The sequence below is a fragment of the Nothoprocta perdicaria genome, unplaced genomic scaffold (genome assembly GCF_003342845.1).
Source record: "Nothoprocta perdicaria isolate Ctin4 unplaced genomic scaffold, notPer1 scaffold_97, whole genome shotgun sequence".
Lineage (NCBI taxonomy): Eukaryota > Metazoa > Chordata > Aves > Tinamiformes > Tinamidae > Nothoprocta > Nothoprocta perdicaria.
The window spans coordinates 607,092-622,308 of NW_020456276.1; the positions used below are offsets into that span (position 1 = coordinate 607,092).

At 64.9% G+C, this 15,217-nt stretch overlaps 1 protein-coding gene across 1 annotated transcript in view; it reads right to left on the minus strand.

Annotated features, from left to right (window-relative positions):
- Window positions 1-245: 245 nt before the first annotated feature.
- NAV1 (neuron navigator 1) overlaps window positions 246-15,217 on the minus strand; it is a 45,416-nt gene continuing 30,444 nt past the window's right edge. Inside the window, exons 4-29 of the mRNA XM_026053239.1 lie at window positions 12,948-13,086; window positions 12,390-12,687; window positions 11,118-11,811; window positions 10,576-11,025; window positions 10,325-10,366; window positions 10,015-10,163; window positions 9,326-9,496; window positions 8,765-8,817; window positions 8,544-8,567; window positions 8,375-8,452; window positions 7,895-7,978; window positions 7,613-7,724; window positions 7,255-7,376; window positions 5,203-5,399; window positions 4,924-5,086; window positions 4,583-4,757; window positions 4,157-4,254; window positions 3,935-4,030; window positions 3,609-3,768; window positions 3,268-3,503; window positions 3,024-3,178; window positions 2,752-2,823; window positions 2,414-2,610; window positions 1,475-1,593; window positions 1,044-1,241; window positions 246-453 (exon numbers count right to left, since the gene is read on the minus strand). Coding sequence (XP_025909024.1) covers window positions 358-453; window positions 1,044-1,241; window positions 1,475-1,593; window positions 2,414-2,610; window positions 2,752-2,823; window positions 3,024-3,178; window positions 3,268-3,503; window positions 3,609-3,768; window positions 3,935-4,030; window positions 4,157-4,254; window positions 4,583-4,757; window positions 4,924-5,086; window positions 5,203-5,399; window positions 7,255-7,376; window positions 7,613-7,724; window positions 7,895-7,978; window positions 8,375-8,452; window positions 8,544-8,567; window positions 8,765-8,817; window positions 9,326-9,496; window positions 10,015-10,163; window positions 10,325-10,366; window positions 10,576-11,025; window positions 11,118-11,811; window positions 12,390-12,687; window positions 12,948-13,086 — 4,378 coding nt within the window. The 3' untranslated portion in view covers window positions 246-357. The remainder of the gene's footprint in view (window positions 454-1,043; window positions 1,242-1,474; window positions 1,594-2,413; window positions 2,611-2,751; window positions 2,824-3,023; window positions 3,179-3,267; window positions 3,504-3,608; window positions 3,769-3,934; window positions 4,031-4,156; window positions 4,255-4,582; window positions 4,758-4,923; window positions 5,087-5,202; window positions 5,400-7,254; window positions 7,377-7,612; window positions 7,725-7,894; window positions 7,979-8,374; window positions 8,453-8,543; window positions 8,568-8,764; window positions 8,818-9,325; window positions 9,497-10,014; window positions 10,164-10,324; window positions 10,367-10,575; window positions 11,026-11,117; window positions 11,812-12,389; window positions 12,688-12,947; window positions 13,087-15,217) is intronic.

Consider the following 15,217-nt stretch of genomic DNA (forward strand, 5'->3'; position numbering starts at 1 on the left):
CGCCCCACGCGGCTCCCGCGGGGTCCCTGCCCCACGCAAGGGCTTCCTGCAGCTTAGCAGCGGTCACCCCTGCCCCAAAGCCCCAGAGTTTGCGAGAGAGACAGGAAAAAGGTAAAAATAACCCAAAAGAAAAACCAGGAGTCTCCTACCCCCAGAGGCGGGAGGGGAGACGGCACCTCGCGCTCGCCCACGCACGAGCCCACGAGCCGAGCTTCCCCACGCCGGGGCCGCGCCAGAGCCCCCGGCCTCTGCGCCCGCGCCAGCCCCGTGCTCCAGGATACCGAAGGAAAAGGGCAGCCCGGCGGGAGCGGCGCCCAGCGTCCGGCTGCCGTGCGCCTGGGCCGGCACGTCTGCGCCTCACAGAGTCGACTGCAGGTCGGGATCCACCATGGTCTCTCGGTCCGGAGACTCGATGTAGTTGGCGGCCTCCTGGAGCTTCAGCAGCATGGCCATCTGCGGGGACAGGGCGCGGGGGCCGCCTGAGCCTCGCCTCAGCCTCCACCCGTGAGCAGCGAGGCACTGGGACAAGAGGCTTGGGCCCTCCAAGCAGGGTGAGCATCCTCCAGCACCCAGAAGAAGTAGGGGATGAAACCCCGCTCCCCAGAGAGCACCCAGCCCTCCTTGCCCTCCTGTACTAACCCAGCTTCCCCGAGACTCCCTAGAGGCTAAAGCAAGGCCCAGGGCCACTGCAACCRCCCTTCCCGGTGCCAGGGTCCGGCCTGGCAGGCAGGCAGGATAGCTGAGAGTGCCCAGGCAGGCAGCAGCACCACGTGCAGCAGCCTGGTGCCCTCGGCAGCCCCTCTGCGCATGGCACACAGGGACAGGGCTGGTTAGTGTGCGCGCACGTAGCTCTGCTCAGGGAGACAATGCTTCACCCGTGCTGAGTCACGACGCGGCACACTGCCACCAGTGCCACCTCCTCCCAGGAGGGTCCTGCATCCCTAAATCTGGCTTCTTAAAAAAAAAAAAAAAAAAGCCAGATTTTTGATCCTGCTCTCTCGACCCGACCCGCAGTGCCCAGGACAAGCAGGACACGGCCATACCAGAGGGTCCGCGTCCAGGGAGCTGGGCGTCGTGTCTTTGACGGTGCGCTCCTCGGGGGGGGAAACGGTGCTGTGGGGCCCGATGGTGGGAGGGGGCAGGTGGTAGAGCTTGGACTGGTCCTGCTGCGCCGACGGCCAGGGCAGGGTGTCCCGCACCCACTCCACGGGGTCCTCCCAGGCCGCCTTCTGCCCATGGACCTGCAGGTGAGGAGCAAGAGGCAGCCAAGTTCATCACCACGGGCTGGAGCTCCATGTCACCATGTCCAAGCCAAGTGGCGCTACCTCCSACTGCACGGAGCGGGACATGGTGCAACATGTGGACACCCATGGTCCCAGCACCTTCCTCCTCCCATCCTCTCAGCCTGCTGCAYCAGCAGCTCCCCTCAGAGCTAGGCCCGGGGTTATGCCCCACCATGAGCCCTTCCAGGTACCTTGAGCCCGTCTTTAGCCCCTTCCTGCAGGTAGGGAATGATGGAGTTATTCCACAGGTCAATGAACCAGGTCCGGAAATCCTCAATTCCAATGGGGCAGGAGAGGAAGAAGCAGGGACCTGCAGAGAGAGAAGGCAAGGAGCAAAGATGGTGACTCTGTCCACCACTGGTCGGCCAAATCTGCGCCAGCTGCATCAGGGCAGCCCAGCCCTGCTGCCAGGCTCAGGACTGTGGAGGGCACCTTGGCCTCAATCACCTCCTGGGAGCAGCACCCAGCACAGGATCTGCTCAAARTGTGGGAGCAGAAAATGATGTCCTAGCAAACAACGGGGCTCCCAATATCCATCTATGCCCCCAAGAGTGYGGTGAGGCAGAAGGAATCCAGTCTGGGAAAATCTGACTCCTCTGAGGCGAAGGAAGGATGACAAAAACAGAGGCAACTTTCATAGAATCACAGAATCCTTAAGGTTGGAAGGGACCTCTAGAGGTCATCTCGCCCAACCTCTCTGCACAGACAGGGTCACTTAGAGCTTGTGGCACAGGGCTGCGTCCAAGCGGGTTTGGAAGATCTCCAGAGAAGGAGACGCCACAACCTCCCTGGGCAGCCCGTTCCAGTGCTCTGTCACCCTCACTGTCAAGAAATGTTTCCTGAAGTTCCTGCAGAACTTTTGGTACTTCAGTTTGTGGCTGTTTCCTCTAGTTCCATCAGTGGYCACCACTGAAAAGAGGCCAGCCCCAAACTTTGGCCAACACCACAGTGATGGGTCCCATGGGACAGGGGGCTGAGCGACCTGGGTGGTATCGCAGTGACTGGCCGTGGTTGCATGGGCTGGAACACGAGGCTCCCCCATCTCCTTCGAGGGGTCTCCCCTCACCCCATGTCCCTCCCATGGCCTCCCAGCAGCTTGGGAAGGACGAGGGAGGCGTGCGGAGCCGTACCGATGAGGAAGTCGGACGTGCTGTGTTTCTCCAGGAAGGTGTGCAAGTGGTACCAGAGCTTGGGCACCCAGTCCAGCACCCGCAGCAGCTCCTCCTTGTTGGCATTGACGTCCGTGTCCGACTCGAGCAGCTTCCGCCGCAGGTAGCGCACCAGGAAGCCGTTGGCTGGCTCCACGTTGTTCGAGAAGGTCAGCATCCTGCGGGGAAGACACGGCYGCTCAGGGCTGGCTCTCCCCCTACCCAGGGAATGGGTCCCAGGACTGCCCTGGGGCAGGGCCCCTGGGCTCCCAGCCCCGTAAGGATGCTCCCCATCCCCACTGGAGAGGTCTCATCCACACCTGAAGCTGAGATGGAGGCCGTGGTTCGGGGTCATCTTCACAGGCTGGTTGGTGGTGCCGATGACGTAGGGGCTGTAAGAGAGCAAGACAGGATCCATGAGAAAGAGCACCCTGGGCATTCCCCACCCACAGCAGACCCTCGGGGCCACCCAGGGCAGCCGGCCTTAGTGTAGTGGACGCATGGGACCCTGCAGCCCCGTCCCTACGAGCCCAGCGAGAGCACATGCACCTGGGAGGCCGCAGAGGAGCGGTGGGCTCAGCGGGGCACTCACCATTTGTGGTACTTGCAGGTGAGCGCACCGTTGACGAGCTCGCTGATGGAGCCCGCCTCACCGAGGTCGTCCAGGAGGATGACGAGCGGCACATCCGCCGTGCCCGTCTCCCGGTCGATCTGGTTAGCCAGGTTGGAGAGGTACAGCTGCAGGTCCTGCAACAAGGGGCACCAAGYGTCACGTGTGGCACCAAGCCATGGCATCGGCACCAATGGAAAGAGCCCCGGCTCCCGCGCRCCCTCACCTTGCAGGACTGCTGGTGCATGTTGAAGGTGCTCACGATGCCCTCGGTGACGTCCCGGCCCGAGCGCTCCACCAGGTACTCGGCCAGGCGGTTGGTCAGGTAGGTCTTGCCGGTGCCGCTGGGGCCCGAGAGGATGAGCCGCCGGTGCTTCAGCAGGAGGCTGATGTAGTGCTGCATCATGGGCTTGGGGATGAGCGTCTCGAACACCAGGCTGTCCACGCACTTCTCCTTCAAGCCTGAAAGCAGAGAAGGGCTGAGGGTCCTGCTCTCCCTGCACAGCACTGCAGAGAAGGGAGTCCTATGGGTGGATACAGCCCTCTGGTCCGTGGAGCCACACGGACCTTTGAGTGTCACGGCGATGCTGGTCAGGCCCCGGCGGCACAGCGGCAGCTCCGGCGGCTCCGTGTCCAGGACCCGCTTGATGTGGCTGATGCTGTAACCGTAGACGGACTCRGTGCTGAGCCCCAGGGTGGAAGCAGGATCCATTTTGGTGATATAATCCTATGCAGAAAAAGGCAGGACGTCAGCACACTCAGGCCCCGCTAGCAGAAGACAAAAAGGTGCTGAGCACCTCGACGAGGGCCCAGGGAGGAACCAGGCTGTGCAGTGCCAGGCACAGTAGAGAAGATGGAAGGAGCAGGGGTTTGAGAGGCCCTTTTGCTCTCACCTTGAAGACCTGGCAGACAGCCTCATCCAGCATCTTCCAGTCAATCTTTCCGCTCACCTTGGTCCAGCCCAGGAAAAACTCCTGCTGCTTGAGGTCCTATGGGCCAAGGCAGAGGTGTGCAGAGTTGGAGCACTGTATCCAGCCCAGGGCAGGTGTCCTCTGCCCCTTGTGCTGGGACACGGCTCCAGGACAGGTCAGGCTCCCCATCCAGCCTGCACTTACCCCTTTGATGATGTGCTGGGGCGGCATGCGCACCACGATCCTCAGTGTCAGCTCATCCTTCTGGGTGCCAGCGCTAACGGCATCCATAGGGGACACATCTGGGGACAGAGCAGGGTCAGGCTGTGCCAGCGTGGTGCCGGGCCGCAGCACCTGACCATGCCCAGCCTGAGCTGCATCCTGTCACGGCCAGTGTGAAGCACCAGCCACCACGRCCAGCGTGACAGCACCAGCCGCGGCCAGCCTGCCAGGAACACCTGCCCACCAGACACCTCCTCCCGAGGACTTGGACCATGGGGAGACCCTCTGCACGGCCCTGTGCAGGACCCTGCACGGGGCAGCCAGCCCTGCAAGGGGTCCTCCCACCACAGCCCTCACATGCAACCCAYGCCCCAGCCCTCGGCCCAGCGGCTGCTCCGCCGGCCCCACCTGCGTCCGCCAGGCTGGGGCTGAAGGCATGGCCGAGGGCGAGACCCAGCGAGCGCCGCGGCGAGGAYGAGGCCGAACTGCTCGTGATGTGGCCAGGGATGGAGCCTGGCACCGACGAGGGCCCCGGAGCCACTTTGAGACGGTCGTTCTCGGCCTTCAGGAGATCCACCTCCAGCTGCAGGAGAAACGTGTTACAGCCCAGAAAGGAGGACTGGACGTTGGCAGCACAGGACCCGCAGACCACGGACACCAAAGAGCTGGGCTGTCAGCTCTGAGGTCCYTGTCTCCAGCCCAGGCTGTGGGCTACAAGATCAAGGATTAGCAATGGCCCCAGCCCTCACCTGCATGTTGTGCATGGTCTCCCGCAGCTGCTCCAGCTGATGGGCTGAGTTGAGGGCCTCCAGGCGGATGTCCGTCAGCTTCATCTCCTTCTCCCACAGCTCTGACCGCAGCTCTGATACCTCTTTCTTTTCTGGCTCCCCCTCACTGTGGGCCTGGAAGAGCCTGTGCCAGGGGAGACAGCGAAGTTTGCTCAGATTTGGGGCAGACATTTGCAGAGTGGAGCTGGGCATAGGGATTGGCCTTCCCCGCTCTGGGCCGCCTGGCCTGGACGCACGTACTCAGCCGTGTCGATGCCCACGGAGGAGGACGTGGAGGACTTGATGGAGGGCGAGGCAGTCTCCGTGGAGCCGTGCTGCAGCTTGGGCGAGGACGGGGCCGAAGAGTCCGGCGTGGCAATCTCCTCAATGTCCGAGTAGGACGAGGCCGACTTGGGCCCCTTCTTGATGCTGAAGGCCTTGTTGAAGGAGCTCCGCAGCTACAGGAGATAAAGGCCCGGTGAGGAACAGCCAACCTGCTTGTCCACAGCTCTGGCACCACCCYGTCCAGCCCCGAGGCAGGAGTGCGGCCCCATCCGCTCAGCACCAACAGAGTTCGACCCAGGACCAGCAACGCCACGTCCATCACCATGGCAGATGCAARCCCTGCCACCATCGCTGCCCAAGGAAGGCACCGGCCACCCCGCTCTGCTGACGCCTGCGGCACATGGCCCTTCACACAACCCTCTGCGCACACCTGGATGCCTGGATGGCATCACTCTGCATGGAGAGCCCGAGTCCCTGTGGAACTTCCCCAGCACCCACATTCGGGGTGTTTGGGGACCACCATGGTGCCCASGTCTATGGGGTAGGGCCAGCTCCAACCTCACATTTCCCTTAGAGCCACCATCCCAACAAGTAGGACTTTGGGGAAGAAGGTGCCACAAGGTGCCCAGGCACYGCAGAGCTGGGGTCCAAGTGCAAGGGGACAATTCCAGCCCTTCTTCTGCGCAGGGTCCTGGTGGCAGGCGCAGGCAGGAGGGCATGCAGCATGCACACTGCGCACGCACACACAGCACGGACATGGGAGCGGCAGGTGGAGGCCGGGAGGACGGACAGACACTGCACAGGGGCCAAACCGCAACACCAGCCTCGGCGGGAGGAGCAGGATGGACACCCCGGACTCACAGCACGTGCCCTGCAGCAGGACCAGGGCCTGCTCTGAGGGCAAGTGGGAGGAAAACTGGCCTGGGAGTGGGCAGGATCCAGCCCATCTCCTGGCAGTCACTGGGCACACCAGCCTGGATGTCCCCTTGAGAAGGACAAATTGCAACATAAAGAACAAGGTGGGTGTCAAGCTTTGCTTGAGGGCTGAAGAGCAAGGATGCCTTGCAAAGATCCTGACAGGAACAGAGCAGCTCCGCACCAGTCGGTGGCCCTGAGGACACATYGGAGCACCCCAGGCTCTCGCAAGGCTCAGGAGCCCATGGCTGTGCTGCTCTGCACTGTGGTCCTGGGGTATATGAGGAGCTGTTGCATCTGAACCCACCAAGATTAAGAAGGATGTGGGACCATGCCTGCAACCCTCAGGCTCCCTCTCCAAACCACGGCCATTTGTCCATTTTAGAGGCTGCTAATCCAAGCACTGCGGTGAGTGCTCTGTGCGAAGCGACGCTGCCCTGGGACAGTTTATTAGTCTAATAGTCTAAGACTATTTTGGCCTTGCTGTCTCACAAAGTGACCAAGGCATCACGGGACACTTCGGTGGCCCATGCCAGGGGGGTTAATGCCAGTGGGATGGATGGGATGGTTAGTGGTATGAGTGCCGTCCCGCTGGAAATGGAGCGGGCGTCTGTGAGCGGGCACGGCATGGGGTGGAGGGGACGGCACCGGACTTACCTCGTACACCTGGAAAAAAAGGGTTGAGGTCAGCGTAGGGGGAGAAAAACAAAACAAAGCAAGACTTAATCACAYGTCCAGCTCGGAGCTGCCTGGCTGCTGGGAAGCGGCCAGCAAGCCGAGATGTCTGTGGGGCCAGGGCCCAGCATCCCGGATGGCCAGCACCAGCACGGGGTGGAAGACACATGTGGAAAGGCCACGAGGGACCAGGCGTGCAGGGCCAGGGCTGGGTATCTCCTGGGGGAGCTGGAGAAGTCCCAGAGAAGGCCCTGACACAYATCATGATGCACATCCATGGTGGCTACATGCTCCTCACCAGGGGACGGGGGGACTGACATCACGATGTCAACCAAGACGGACAGCGAGCAGCCGGCTCGGGGGCTGAGCCCAGCTGGACCGTGCCAGCAGCTCCCACCACCACCACCACGTATCCCGCCAGCACCTTCTCCAACCCACCCAGCTCTTTTTCTTCTTCTTCTTGGCATCGGCGTCCTTGCTGCTGCCGATGCTGGAGTGGCTGGTGATGCTGTTGAGGCTGGAGATGCTGTCGGACGAGTTCTGCCGCTTGATGCGCAACTCTGGGGCCAGCRAGAGAAGCCAGAGAGACCAAATCARAATCGTCAGCCCATCTGCCCCAGCACTGCAGGAGGTTGCATGCTGCCCCCAGCCCCTTGGTGACCACCGCAATGTCTCCTCCTCCCCGAGGGCTCCCTGCTCCCTCTGGGCCACCCAAGCACCTCCTCAGAGGCACCTTGAAAGACCACGGGGCCTATTCTCTAAGGTGTGGGGCACCCTGCAGGCTGCCAGGCCTCACCTTTGGGCGTGACGTCGGTGCCATTCAGGGCCCCTTGGATGACGGCTTGGGCCTCCGAATTCTTCTTCTTCAGGAAGTCGATGGTCTCCCGCAAGTCCAGCAGCTCTGTGTCCTGGGGAGGTGGAAGGAGCAGCCATGGAGCGCATCCCGCCAGCGCGGGGCCCCAGGGCGCRTGCCTGGCTGCATCCCCAGCCCCACGACCACCCTCTCGTAATGGATGTGAAATCTCGGCCCCGCCGGTGCCACCCCAGTGCCCACGCAGGGTCCCCCAATGGCACCCACCTTCTCCTCGGCAGTCTCGGCCAGGTGCCGCAGGCGGGACGTCATGCTCACCAGGCTCTGTTCGAAAGCTGCAACCAGGTTGGCCTGGAGAGAAAGGGAGAAGGGTGAGCACCCACTGCCAGGGGAGCACCCAGTGCTGGGTGGCTTTGCTGAGAGCCCCGGAGTCACTTGGCCAGGGACACAGGGGTCTGGAAAAGGGGTTTCTCTTGATGRGGAAGAGAAAAAAAGTAGAAGATGACGGGAACTGGTAGAAGAAAGACACTTTGTGCACAGGCAGTGTGACGGGATCCACCCAGGAAGCTCTACAAGATGATGCCCTCCACAATTTGCTCCCAGCATCAGGCCCCAAGTCCAGAGCAAGGAGCACCGCGGGGTGGCCCCCGAGGGAGCCCCATGTGCCGCAGAGCAGCCTGTCCCTCATGCAGCATTGAACAGAGCGCGCGGAGCAGGAGACAGGGACGCAAGGCTGGGGGGACTCACGTTGGCCGACAGCTGGGACGTCAGGGTGGCCACCTTCTCCTGCGAGGACTCCAGCTCACGGCGCAGCTTGCGGATTTGCTGCGGGGGAAGAGCAGAGGGGGTGAGCGGGGCCGGGCAGCGGGCGCGYGGCGGCGGCAGGGCTGGGCGGCGAGCAAGGGCGCGGGCTCACCTCCGACTGCATCTTCTCCTCAGCCTGGCGGCGCGAGGGCRGAGAGAGACACAGAGGCGGGCAGTGAGGAGGGCAGCGAGGCGAGGCAAGGCGCGCGCGGGCCCGGCGCGAGGCACAGCCATGCACAGAGCCCCCCGCGCCGCCCCCCGCCGCCCCGGCCCCCAGCCATGCACGAGGGGCTGCAGCCCGGCAAGGGTCTCCTGCGCGGAGGTGACGCTTACGGAGGAGTAGGTGGAAGAAGCGCTCGACGCCAGGGACAGCACCGATCCGTGAACTGCAACAGAGAGGGAGAGGCTGCGTCAGGCTGCCCCTGGAGCGGCAGGGCCGCGCGGTCCACAGGGCATCACCGCAGGGCACGGACCGGCTGGCAAAGGGGCTGTGCGGGGAGGCAGCGACACAGGAGAAGCCGAGGGGAGGGATGGCGGCTGCACAGCACTGCGCTCGGCCGGCGAGCTCCCCGCGCGCTCCCTGCACTTGCAGACCGCACTGGGAGCCCCCTCGCTCGGCACCCTCCTCTCTGGCTGAGCCTGGGGGCTTGGCCACCCTCCCTGGCTGAGGGATCCCCTCTCCCTGAGGCCACTGGTGCCAACGCAGGGACACTGGGCACTGCCGGGCTCCCGTCAGGGCTTGGCACTCGCGCAGCTCAGAGCTGGTGGGGACCTCGGGCTCTGCACTCAGCCCCTCCGGGCTGGCGTCGCCRTGCAGCGGGACGAGGATCGCACGCAGCACCCCAGCCGCGAGGCGGGAGCCCGGGCACCGCGCCGCTCGCAGCTCCCGCTCACCGTCGTCCACGGGGTCCCGGAAGGAGCCCGAGCGGATCATGCCCTTGGGCTTGTCTGCCAGGGAGAGGGTGCTGCCCATCTGGGATGTGCTGTACAGCTCAAAGGTGGAGTCRTGGGTGGGGATGCTGTTGGAGCGGGTGATCCGCGGGGTGGTGGCAGCAGTGGGGCTCACTGCAAGGAGAAGGCAGGGGAGAAGCAGGGTGAGAGTCACAGCGGTCCCTGGGCTGGGCCCAGCGACCGAGGTGGGGAGAGCCAGGGCAGGAGCGATCCACAGGGGCCAGGAGAGGGAAAAGAAGCAGCGATCCTAGTCCCAAAGCAGCAGGACTGGAGGAGAGCCAACCCGAGGGTGGATCAGAGTCCTGAGGCTGGGCCAGACAACCTGGTGCAGAGGTGACAGACACCCGCCAAGTCCCCAAGCCGCAAGCCAGCAGCTTGGTGGGGCCAAAGATGCCAGACACCAAGCGCCAGGGCTGCTGGGGCCATCAAGGAGTGGAGAAAAGCAGCTGCCACAACCACATGAGCAATTAGTTGCAGGTGCCACTACCCTGTGGCCACCCCAACGGCAGCACAAGGCTCCAGGGCCAGGTGCTGGCACCACTCTCCATGCCCCACAGAGAGCCAGGGCACACTGGGRGGCAGCCGGGATGCACTGGGGTGTCATCAGTGGGGCACAGGAGGAGGGCACTGACCGATGCTGGTGAGCGGGCCCTTCCCGACRAGCGGCACGGAGAGGGCAGGGGGTGAGGGCATCTCCGGCTGGTCATCCGATTCGGGCAGCCCGCCGATGGAGTGGGAATGGCGCCGCTCCTTGGCCTCCTCCTGGGAGTGGAGCTGGTACCTGTGGGGAAGGAGAGACGGGTGCAGTGAGGCACCGTCCCCAGGGCACATCCCTCCCGGCACCCAGGACACCGCCGGCCCCGTGCTCCGGCAGAAGAGCTGCAGGCACCCAGCGCCTCCCCAGCACCACCCTGCCCCCCTCCGGGATCCGGGGTCCTTTACCTCAGCCCTTTCTTGGGCAGCGTGTTCCTGTCGCGGTTGGTGCTGGAAGAGAAGAGCAGAGAGCAGTCACAGCCCCGCGCAGCGGGAAGGCAGGTGCCGCACGGCAGCRTCCTCAGGGCCATGCTGTGAGTCGTGAGGACAGAAAGGTGGCTCGTCCCCCAATGCACCAAGGCCAGAGCCTCTGAGCAGGACCAAGGCCACGGCAGGGAGGCTGCAAAGAGCTGGGCCCCCTGCCCTCCCTCCAGCCCTACCTGTCCAGATGCGCAAGCCGGGGGCTCCCGCTCCAGCCCAGCTCACCAGCCTCTTCCTCTCCCTCTGCGCTGGCAGGGGGGGCAGCAGCAGCGGTGGGGGCAGGGGTGCTGCCCCCCGAAAAGGCACTGGGCAGGCTCATGGGCATCTGCAGGGACTCCATGCTGCGGTGCAGGCCCGAGAGCTTGGGGTACATCCTGCCCTCCTTGGGGACGCTGAAGCCGCCCATGAGCTCCAGGCCCTGGGAGAAGCTGGCCGAGTTGATGTTGAGGATGGGGGCAGGACTGGGGCTGAAGCAGGGTGTGAGGTGCCCGCCGGCTGGGTGCAGCTCCTGGAGCTTGGCAGTGTGCGGGGGGTGCAGCTCGCTGGAGGAGGGCAAGTCCAGGCTGTTGGAGTTGACCTTGTCCAAGTTGGCCAGCGAGGGAGGCTTCACGTAGGTCTTGGCTGCCGTTCTGGGGGCAAAAAGAGTGTTACTGGGGACAGGCACGACGCAGGTGCGGGCACAGCTGTGCAAGGCACCTCCTCTCCTTGGAGGACGTCCTACCTGAGCGGCGTGGGGGGCAACTCGGCCACCTTGGCCACTGGCTGGAGGTTGGCCTGGGCCTTGGGGGTGCTCTCRGGCGAGCCGATGCTCTTCAGGGTCACGCACTCGGAGTCGAGCGCCACAGCCTTGGCCTTGGCCTTCTCCTTCTCGCGGTCCGTCTGGTTGACAGGGGCCGGCGCGCCACGGCCCGCACCGATCTTGCTCGGCTCCTTGAGCCGCGACACCGAGATGCTGCTCTGCTTGGTGCTGAGCARGCTGGGGTCGATGCTGCTGCTGACSGGGCGGCTCGCACTGCGGCCGCCCGTCACGCTCATCGAGCTCGACTTGGCCGGCCGAGGAAGGCTCCGGTACTGGATGTTGGAACGGGCTCCTGGGGCCAGGAAGCCGGGTTCGGCTGCATTGGAGACATCCAGGCTCGTTTTTCTCCCACTGACTGGCTTGACGGGAATGCCAGAGCTCTTCTGGATCTTGCCCAAGGTGGCTGAGCCCCCGGCTTGCATGACGGTGGCAGTGCCGGTGGCGGGAGCTGGTTTCTTATAGCCGAAGGAGCTGGAGGCGGAGGGGCGCGTGAGGCCCGAGGGCGGCTTCTTGGCGTCGGCAACGCGGTCGCGACCGGCGTCGGAGGAGGAACGCTGCAGACCCGTGTTCTTCACGGACAGCTTGCTCTTGTCAGTGGCTTTGGTCTCGGGTTTGCCTAGTGGGCAGGGAAGTAAGGATCAGTGTCCCAGGAGCAGAGGAGGCTTGGGGGATGTGTGGGTTCAAAGCAGGCCAGATCTCACAGCAACGCTGGAGATGGAGGAGATGGGGTGGAGAGGAAGGGAGCACTGCCCCCAAGTACAGGGGCAGAACAAGGCCAAGACCCRATGTAGTGACACACTCCAGCACAGGGCAGACACAGCCCTGGAGAAGCAGGGCTTGGCCAAGGGGCCACCAAACGCCTACTTAAAGGATCCTACTTAAAGGAAGGACCCATCATGGGTGTGATTCAGTTGCTTGCACAGATGCACCACCAAGATGCGTCAGGTGTCCCCAGGATGTCCCCAAGTGCAGATCTGAGAGCCTCCAGGAACATCAGGCCAGTGAGTGCCGGTCCCACAATCTTGCCTGTGGGGGTGCCAAAGACCTCCCGACCAGCCTCTGCTCCAGCCCATTTTGGTCTGAGCCCAGCCGAGGTCCCCATCGTCTTTCCCGTGGCCAACACACCCAAACAGGTTCATGAAGACAACAAAACCTCTCCCTACCAGAGGAGACCCTCCCCAAGCCCAGGCTCACCTGCCACTTTGAGGGTGCTCTGGGCTGTGTGGGTGATGGGGGATGTCACTGCCACCGGGGGGGTCTTGCCCTTCTTGAGGGAGCCTGGSGTGCCCAGGCTAACAGGCTTCTTCAGCTCGCCGCCCTTGGGCGCCTCCTCGCAGCTCTCCGAGGGCTCCCGCCGCCACTTGGAGGAGCCGTGCTCCATCTTGAGGCTGCTGCTCTCGTAATCCAGCTTCTTGGGGGCCTTGTCGTCCGCGTCGCCGTACCAGCTGAGCCCGCTCTCCACCAGCGAGCGCTTCTCCGAGTCCGTGCGCAGCTGCGGGAAGAGCGGGAGTCAGCAACGCTCCTGGCCCCGACCTCCAAGGGCTCCACACCAGGGAAAAGGGAGACACAGGACACCCAAGGGTGCTCGAGCTCTGCTCAATCACTGCACCCCAGTCCGCACCGTGTCTTGCTCTCCCCACACAGCACCCCAGGATGAGAAGGGGAGGCAGGCGACCCTCCAACCTCCGCTCTCTCCAACAGGCTCGGCGGGACGCAGGGCGCCGAGCTCCGCGGCCGGGACGAGGCACCTACCGCTATGGCCGAGTTCCTGCGCGACGCCGTGGGCGTGGAGGGCAGGGAGTTGAGCGAGGAGCTGGCGTTGAACTCCTCCGAGCTGAGGTTGTCGGAGGCATCGCTGAGGCCGCTGCTGATGGAGCTGCTCTCATCCCAGCTGCGAGGGGAGACGCGGTGTGAGACCCTCTTGCCCACGCACGCCCCAGGCCGGGGCAGAGCTGCGTGGGCGCATCCTGCCACCCGTCAGCACTTCCCCAACAGTCCCACAGCACCCGATGAGGCTGCCCAGGCCGCGCGGCAGCTCCGGGCCCCCCGTGGGTCAGCGCCCGCTGCAGGGACGTGGCTGGGAGCCGGCGCTTGGCAGCCGACACTGGCTCCGTCCCAGCCTCATGTGGCTTCCCAGCCCGGCCAGCACGTGAGACGTGATCCAGTCTGCCCTGCTAGGGCACCCAAGGGTGCTGGGCGCTGGGGGAACAGCCTGGCCATGCTGCTCCGGGGCCGCACRCTCAGGGCCGGCCATGCAAGTCCCGCCAGCGAGCCAGGTCACACGGGACACGAGCCCCAGCAGGCAGCAGAAAGCAGCAGAAAGCGGGACCCAGGCCCGTGCGGAGGCTCCGCTCACCGCTCGGGTGCAGCTCGTTTCCTAGCATGAAGGCCAAATAAACAGGGCAGCCGCGGAGCTCCCCGTGCGGAGGCGGCTTCGCGGAAAGGGCAGGGACGGGCAGCCTCCCCTCGGCCGCCGGCCCGGGGCCTCCACCCTCCCTCAGGCGGCTCCCACCCCGYGGCTGCATCCCAGTTTTTGGCAGGGCTCTGGCTCAGGAGACGTGCGTAGGGGATGAGCATCCCCACGCAGGGGACGAGCAGCTCCTGCGGACACAGCCGCGTAGGAGACCTTGGGGAAGGTCAGGGCGCTCAGCGGGACGTGGCCTGGGCGCTCCCCAGCAGCTCCCAACGAGGGCACCTCTGTGCACCGCGGCAGCCGCTCAGGCGGCCCCGCATCTCCGGGCACATCGGTGAGGGCCGTGGGGACGGCAGCCGCCCATGGGTCCCGCGGGGCTGCGTTCCCTGGGGCGAGGCGCTGCAGACGGGCGCCCAGTGTCTCCCAGCAGGATGTGCACAGCCCCGTTCAGGTCAGCGCCTGAGTAGGTCAGTGAGGCCCCGAAGGGGCGTCACAGCGGAGGAAGGGGACTGGAAGGACAAGCGGTGGGAGCAGGAGGGACATGGTTTGTTCTGCTCTCTGCACTCGTCTCGAGGGACATCAGGCTGGAGGTGGCAGCGAGGTGAGCAGCTCTTTGCCAAAGGCAGCAGGCACAGGGACGAGCAGTGTCCAGGCCCGGGTGCCGCGCAGGAGAGCTGCATTTCGCCAAGGCGGAGGTGTGGGGCCACGAGGAGGACGAGGGCTCCGCGCTGCAATCCTGCCCGTCCTCGGCGCSTGCCAGGGCTGAGCGCAGCACTCCGGCCCCGGCACACGTGGACGCTACTCCCGGAGCAGGGAGGTGCACAGGCTGATCCCAGGCTCGTGCCTGCGGTTCGGCCGGCCTCGCAGCGAGCGGGGCTGCTCCAGCCACGACGAAGCCCAGGGAAGGAGGGATTGAGGGAGGTGCTGCAGGACCATCTGAASAGCCCCACATCTCCCTTTTGCCAGTCATGAGGGACCGACCGAAGCCAGGACGGTGCCAGCAGCCCTGCAGAGGGTGAAACCCCACAGAGGATCGTCGCTTGCCAAGGCCCCGCTCGCATAGATGCCTCTCAGTGCAGACACGCTCATGTCCTCACATGCCCACCGGTGCCCATGGCCACGGCCAGGGCAGGCGCTAGCCAAGCCCAGGGCAGGTCCCCACTCCCCGTGGCCCAGCAGCGCAGCCCTAGCACCCTACTTGGGTCACAGGTCCCCTGGACGTTTGTGTCACCTCCCCACAGTCAAGATCGCTCCCCAGCGCTACAAGGCACAGGGCAGCACTGGTGCCTGCAGAGCGCGGGGAAGCGGGCGCAGCRCCGCGCGCTCCAGCACGGTGCGACRGAGCTCGGAGCTCCGCAGCCGCCCTCCACGCACCGGCAGCACGGGAGCGCTGCCGCCCGGGGGCTGCTCTCCACGCGCCCGCTGGGATGCAGAGACCCCGGGATGCAGGAGGCAGCGCAGAGCCCGGTGAGCAGCGCAGAGCCACGGGGCCGGGCGGCACAGGCAGCCGCCCCGCAAACCAGCCCCCGCGAGACATTTCGGGGTCCCCCCGCGAGACATTTCGGGGTCGCGCGGGCTGCCCCCCCGCGCGGGCTCGGCGCCGCTCCAG